General features: G+C 31.6%; 1 protein-coding gene across 9 annotated transcripts in view; it reads right to left on the reverse strand.

Moving 5' to 3' along the window:
- Positions 1-7,518, reverse strand: part of LOC117111829 (TRAF3-interacting protein 1-like) — an 18,763-nt gene extending 11,245 nt beyond the window's left edge. For 7 of the 9 annotated variants that reach the window (XM_033254827.1, XM_033254826.1, XM_033254824.1 and 4 more), the window contains exons 1-8: positions 7,270-7,518; positions 4,242-4,310; positions 3,787-3,792; positions 2,967-3,015; positions 2,138-2,250; positions 1,741-1,872; positions 903-1,157; positions 358-432 (exon numbers count right to left, since the gene is read on the reverse strand). In XM_033254827.1, coding sequence (XP_033110718.1) covers positions 358-432; positions 903-1,157; positions 1,741-1,872; positions 2,138-2,250; positions 2,967-3,015; positions 3,787-3,792; positions 4,242-4,310; positions 7,270-7,392 — 822 coding nt within the window. In that variant the 5' untranslated portion in view covers positions 7,393-7,518. The remainder of the gene's footprint in view (positions 1-357; positions 433-902; positions 1,158-1,740; positions 1,873-2,137; positions 2,251-2,966; positions 3,016-3,786; positions 3,793-4,241; positions 4,311-7,269) is intronic. The other 2 variants (XM_033254828.1, XM_033254821.1) reach the window with 1 other exon arrangement.
- Between the last annotated feature and the right edge of the window lie 205 nt (positions 7,519-7,723).

Below are 7,723 nucleotides of genomic sequence, written 5' to 3' on the forward strand. Positions count from 1 at the left end.
GACAATGAAAAAAATTATTTTAAAAAGTTCTACATTATTAAACAAATTAAGTGGTCTTTCAATATTTATCACATGAGATCTGAAAAAAAAAGATTATCTGCAACACCAAATATGGATTGAGATCCTTTGCTGTTGCAACTCCTGCTCTGTGGAATGACCTTCCATCTTTCATTAGTAGAGAGAAATCTCTTGATGCCTTTAAAAAACAACTAAAGTGCTACCTTGAGCTATACACAGTTAGCTAGCACTCTGAGACTTTATTGTATAGAGCACTTTAAAAGTGCTTGTGTATTATTATTATTATTATTAACACGCTGTATAAGTGTTAGCATGTAAAAATTGTTCAAGAATTATTACCTCATCATCATCATTCTGTCCCTCATTTTGTTCCTCTTTCTCTCGACGTGCTGCGTCTTCAAGTTCTTTTCTTCGCTGTAAAATACAGGAAAATATTATAAGTTTAGCAATTGAATCTGATTCTATCATTCATTCCATTTCTCCTTATTATAAATATCTTAATTTGTATATACATTTTACTATAATGTAAATTGCAAACTGAAATGTTTTGAAGACATACTGTCTGAAAATTCACAAACATTTGAAACAAAAATAATTTAGTTGGTTAGTTAAAATGAACAAATAAGTTATGAAGTTTCGATGAGCTAGCTGGAAGCAATTCAAGACTTTTCTGATTTACTAAAAAAATCTTTAAATTGTTTAATATAATGATGGCCCATTAAGAGCCTATGAAAAGAATAGAGAAACAGTATCATTTTAAGTCTGTTAATTGGCGAGGAAAATATTCATCTAATTGTATGTTAATATCTATAACCTTTATGTTAATCAAGTACAAAGATGATTTTTTAAACAACAAAAATGGTATCTTTAAGAAGTCAGCGAACCTTTCGTTCTCTTCTTTCTCTGTCCTTTTCTGATTCTTTGTCTTTTTTATTATCTTCATCTTTTATCCTTTCCTTCTCTTTATCTCTATCTTTCTTGTGTTCTTTCTGATTTTTACTTGAATCTCTTGACCTTTCCCTTGATCTATCCCTTTCTTTACTTCCACTCCTTTGCTTATTATCATCCGCACTTCCCTTCCTGCCTGTGCTGTCATTCCTTTCAGAACCACCTTTTTTCTCAGCACTATCTTTTCGATCCTAAAATAGTAAAAAAAAATACAGTACTAGTATCATTCTTATAAAAGGAGAAAGCTTTTGTCTGACATACTAATTTATGTTGTAAAAATGGTTTGCTTACTAAATATAGATGAGTAAGTAAGTTCCACAGCAAGAAAATGACATATGAAAAATGTTTAGAAAATATGTTGTATAGAACAAGTAATCTCCTTCAAATCTATGTTCTCCATGGTCTGGTCTTTGCATTATTCATCACTGTCCCAAAAACTATGGACTGCGGAGGGCAGTCTTATACTTCAGTCCTGTCCAGACAACCAAATTTTATTTTACAAAAACATGTGACATGCCTATATATGGTCATAATGACATCACACCATGACCATATATAGGTACATCATGACTATATATGGGCATACAACAGTTTTTTGTCAAAGAAAATTTGATAATCTAGCCAGAGCTTTAGAAAGGATCATAATTACTTGGAAATAGCAGGACTGAAGTAAAAGATGAGGCTTAGGTGGTCTTATACATGAGATAGTAACAGTAAAGGTTGAAGGTTATTCATTTACATTCGTGATATATGAATAAATATAAATCGACTTACTTTATTGTCTTGTGATCGTTTATCTCCACTTTTCTTTCTGTCATCTGTTTCTTCTTTTTTTGGTTTTGGTGGTTTACTTGACTTTGGCTTCTCGCCTTTCAGAACTTTCTTGACTGCATCACTGCTATCCAACTGTCCGAAAAAAAAAAACAAATAAAAAATTATCAACCAGCAGATATTAAATTAATTAATGATTAGACTGAAGTTGGTATTGCCCAAATGAGACTATTCACCCAAAATTTCTCTGTTATCTGTAGATATAAAAATCTCATTAATTATGCATTGGAAGTGAATGTCATATATTACTGTAATAAAAGTACCACTTTTGTATAATTACAAATAAAGATGATATTAATAAGGAAAGCACCCACCTCACATAAAAATAACAATTCATTACCTTATCAAGAATAGCTTTGGCCAGCGCTTGGAGCATTTCGTTTGTCTTTTCGGGTTCATGTCCTGCAACAATCTTGGACGTTTTTACTGAAAGTGGTTTACCGGTAACCATACCTACAAACATAATGTGAATATAATTGGGGTGCATGGCATGTTTAATGTATTCTAAGAGTACTCTTACGAATTTGACTTGTATTTTGTTTACATAGTGACAATAAACATATCTTGTATACTGTATCTTGTAAATATTATAATAAAAATAAGTCAAAAAATAACTTTGCTAATTTGGGATCATTAGAAATTTGGGATATTAGAAATTTTATTTATTTCTATTGTAGGATAATATTTAAAGCCCTAAAATATTTATGACTGAAGTTGCTAATTTAAAACCCACGTAACATGTCAAACTTTGCCTGGATATTAGACAATAAAAAGCAAATGAATATACAAGAGCCTCATTCAATATTGTAGTATGAAACAAAAAAGTGCATAAGAAATGTCATTAAATAATCAATAATACTGATAGGTAAATAAGAAAGTATACTACATACTCCAAGTATTGAAATACACGCCATCGTGTTGGGATTCAATATTTCGACATTAATTATGTCATCATCAGGAATGATGATAGGTAAATACATAGTTTAAAAAAGCATAATGTAGGGACCATCTTGACTTACAAATTTAAGAAAATATAATTTTAATTTGGCAAGTTATAAAATTGGCTTGTAATGTAGATAATACGTATTATGACTATTCAGATGCCAGTCTACAAAATTATATAGCTGACTATATTATTCTTTGAACTGAAATGCTTGACAATAACTCACTTATGACATCTATAGCCTTCTGAAGAAATGCTACCTTGCTTTCTCTGTCCTATGAATAGGTTTAAAAATAAATTAGCACAATAATGATACAACATAAAAAATATATAACATTATAATCCCAGTAATACTTGAGTTGTAAATATATAATTGACGATGGCAGATAACGATAATAATTATACAGAGTAACTGGAATCCTACAAAAAGTACTACTATAGTAATAAGGAGTTATCAGAGACTCAATTTTATAGTATCTATTGAGTTATTTACTATAATAATACTGTAGTTACCAAGCAACAAGCATCAGACAATCACAACTGATATTGACAAATGCATATTAGATTATTTTATAATGTCAGTAGAAAACCTTAAAGCAGAACACCAAAGCAAACCTCAAACACAATCTGCAAGTGCAACTAATATTTTTTAATTTATTATTAAAATATAGATTAGAAGAGGGGCAACAAGAAGAGAAATATTTATCATAATTTTTAAGAAATGGAGTTAAATAATACATGTATTTATAATTTGTGTTTTATTTTATTCTTGAAAGTAGAAAATGCTTTATAATTTCTGAAAGTGTGATAACATTTTGTGTGCAAATTAATGAAATTATTCATGTAATGTTCTTTTTTGTATTAAGGACCCCAATGGAAATAACTTTTTTAGGTTATTTCTTGGTTCATTCATATAATGTTGTCATTTGTTTTGTATTATATTTTTGTCGTTTTGTATTTTCCATTTATTATCTGAATGAACTGAATAAATCTAAATAACTAAACTAATAACTAACATGACATAATAATTACAACAAGCATGTTACCTTCATCTGAATGAACCATGAGCAACATAATTAAAAAAGTAAAATAAATAACTTGAAAATAGTTAAAACTAATAAGATACAGCTTAAAAACATCAATAAAAAACAATATTTCCATCATAAAGAAAAAACATTTTTACAAAATAAAACTTAAGTATCTTTACTTAAAATCATTTATAAATGCTTACAAAGAATTTATTTTGTTTAAATATCTGCAGTAAGAAATATTATTGAAAATTGGTAAACAATTATTAAACCATTATAATAAGTAAAATGGGAGTAACCAAAATGACAATTAAACAAAACGACAACACCAAGTACGAAAATGGTAACTTTGCATTCTGGGTACAGTCCTAAACATAAGAAAGCAGCCTGTTGGTTTCGTAACGCCATTTTGACTTATTGCCTTTTTGTCTTATTGTGATTTTGACCAGCTTCTATTAAATCTTGCATAGTACCTTAACATTCTGCGAGTCCATTTCTGTTGCAGTATACAGTCCTTTCATGAAACCTGTCGTTCTTATTACCTGAAAGTGTAAAAATAACCATATTATTACATCATAGTTAATGAACAAAGGTTTATGAGAGCTATGGATTTCATGATGGAATATTCCAGTACCTGTGTATCATACTGAAAAATGGCATTATATTATACCAATTTAAAAGAGGAAGAAAAAGACTAATTTTTCATATTCCAGTGCAACTGCATGACAGGTAATAAAAACAAGGTAATTCAACAGAAGGACGCACATCTCCGCTCTCGAACATAGCGCGTGCATACAGTCCTTTGATCTTTACTGTGGCATCGACAATCCGGTACTAGTTGCAAGTACAGCCGTCAATTATTAGTCTATGCGTGCCATTCGTTTTATGGTGTTAGTTTTTATTTTATTAATTTTTGGTACTTCGCAATGTCTGTTACATCTGATTTTTTTTTACCGCGAGCTTGTTAAATAATGCTTCTATAAACTGCAATTTGATTGGTGAAAATTGACCAAGAAAATGAAAAGTTATAGCAATTTAAATTTTACGAACTTTATAAAATTTCATGTTCTTATGTAATATTAATCTGTCATTTTGAAAATGTTGGCTGAAGGTGCCTAAAACGAACATTTGAGTATATACAGGACATTTATTAATTTTTACTGCGAAGTGAGTCTCATGAACGACAATTCACCACAATTTTCGTAAAATTATTGTTGAAATGAAGAATATATTTCAGTCTAATGTTAGTGCAAAATATCATTAGTCCTTTGTAATCACCGCACGACGCGCGATTATCATGGCAACTAACACGTGCGTGGATAAATCGTCACGTACGGTGACGGTTTATGGTCTGGTTGCTTTGGTTTTTGTGACGTTCAGCGTGTAGGGACGCACGTGCGCCTAGAATGTCGATGCCAGAGTTATAACCTTTGATGTCCCGAGATGTGCGTCCTTCTGATGAATTGCCTTGATAAAAACAAATGGCATTTTTTTTTCTGAAATTTGTTCACAGCATTTGTGTACTAACCGGCCAAAAACAAAAATTTATGTTTTTTTCTGGCTATAGTTTAATATAATTTGTTTAATTCAAATCAATGAAATCAAATTAACATTTATTCAATTCCTTTTATCAAAATACAATTACTACAGAATTTATTTATATATTAAGTTATTAATACAAGGAATTAATTATGTAAATTGGAAAAAAAACACAAGTAAAAGGAAGAAGGTCAGACCCGATAAGATGAGAAAAACAAATCTTGTGATGGGAAAGCCCGAAGAGGGAAAAGAAAAAGAGATTACTAAGAAAGACAGAAACAACGGAGAATGAAACAAGACAAAAAAAAACAAAAACAAGAACAAAAAAACAAATTGATTTAACAGACCAACAACTGAGGCAGGCAGCAAAAAAGTGGGTTGGGGGGGGGGGGGGGGTGTGAGATGGAATACGCCTTTTCCACGAATCGGTAGACATCTTGAAGTGATGACAAACAACTCAGTGGTGCGTAACTAACAAAAATAAGATAATCTTTGAGGCTGAATTCTTGTCCTTGGTATCTAAAAATTCATAACTCCATATAAACGGAGGGTCATATCACATTAATTTTTTCTCAAAAGACTATTCTACACCACTAGGCCTATATGATTGAAAAAAATTGAAAAATGTTTTTGACCTCTGAAATTAAGATGGAAAAAGAAAAGCCTATCTAGGCCTAGCTAAGTAGAGTATTAAAAATAAAATAGGCCTATGCATTACAGTGCAGTAGTACTAGTAGTTCTCTAGACTAGCATTGTTTTAGTTACCATATAAGAGTTTCCTGTGTTAAAAACATGATTTACTATAATACTATGGCTATAATTAAAGCCCCACTCCCGGCAAAATTTCAGTTGTTAAGAAAAATGTAATTTTTGTATAATGTTAATAAATATTTATAAATATAATACGGAATTGCTAGTTTAACTGAATTTAGACATTCCTAAGAATGAAAAAAATGTAAAATAAGACTGAAATTTGATTTTTTGTGTTCCACACAAAAAATAAATGCGGATGAATTTTCCATGTTTGATTTTGCTATAGGTCGTGAGAAGAAATATCGTTGGCGTCGAAACATTAGCCTATCCAACGCTGCTAGGCTAGGCGTAGCCTTACCTCGATTTAGTTCTGTTATCTTATCACACATAAAGACATGATATTTTCCGTTGCTAATATTGACACTTGTGAAATATAATATTTCATAGGAATTATTTCAAATTTGTTAAAAAACTGATTCTGACTGAGACCAGGGAGTTGTTAATTAGTTAACAACTCCCTGCTGAGACTCAGATTTTGACGCTTAAACAAACATATCTCAGCCTAATCGAACGACCGCATTGTGCAAGATGCGAAGTACAAAAACTATATTAACTGTATAAAGTATACATAAAAGCGAGAGTATTCCAGTGGATGCGATCTACGACCTCTGAATTTGCCTAGTAACGATGAATTCGTCGAGAAAATGGTAATATTTTATGAGAAATAGTCAGAGACTGTATTTCTCATTTTTTTTAATTCTTTTGCGTAAAACTAAAATTCATGCCAATATTTTTCCATGATTTATAATAATTGGAGTAATGCAAATGCATATTTTCTAAAAAAAGTCAGTTTTTAGTGAAATTTTGCCGGGAATGGGGCTTTATAGGCCTAGGCCGTAGGCTAGGCCTACTTCTTCATAAAACATAACTTGGTTGTAGTTGTACTACGTAGGCCTAGGTAGGCCTGGCCTAAAATAATGATATTATCGGTACCTGGAACAGTAACAATATGAAAGTACTATCCTGTATAGTGACGTTGCTTATCTGGCTAATTCTAGAGTAGAAAAAAATCATAGCCTAACCTAGGCCTACTAGGTTAAGCTAGCTTCACTAGGCCTAGGTCCTAGCCTAGGCCTATTGTTGTATTGTGTGAACTCGCCGTGCATAATCTAGTACTAGGCCTAGTAGTAGTAGTAGAGGGGTACTGACCTCCATGAAAACATCGTGTAGAAAACGAAACGGTGGCTTATTTAACAGTTTCTCTGTCAAAGGAGGCTTTTTGATTATATTCCCAAGTGTGTCCTGGGTCTTCTTCACAAAATTATCTCCCATAGTGCACAGTTCCCGATGTTTAATTCTACCCTAAAGCAATTTTTCACAGTGTATGTTTATGTGCTCGATGGCCCGTGTGAGTGGAATCCATTGGTTACGAAGACGCCATACTGTAAAAATGACAGTAAAAAAAGTAGCGGTGGCGCTATATACGATCTTTGAAAAACAGGAATTCTATCCCAGCATGCTTTGGTACTACCTATCCTCTGTGGGAAAAGCGCTCTAGGAACACAACTACGTTGAACGACTCTTATCTATGGATGGCCAAAACTTATGGTTATGGTTTAACTTGCTTTTAATTATTTATTAACCACCAATAAGGCATTTAACT

Source organism: Anneissia japonica, unplaced genomic scaffold (genome assembly GCF_011630105.1).
Source record: "Anneissia japonica isolate Jap-2015-1 unplaced genomic scaffold, ASM1163010v1 scaffold1203_len951721_cov167, whole genome shotgun sequence".
Lineage (NCBI taxonomy): Eukaryota > Metazoa > Echinodermata > Crinoidea > Comatulida > Comatulidae > Anneissia > Anneissia japonica.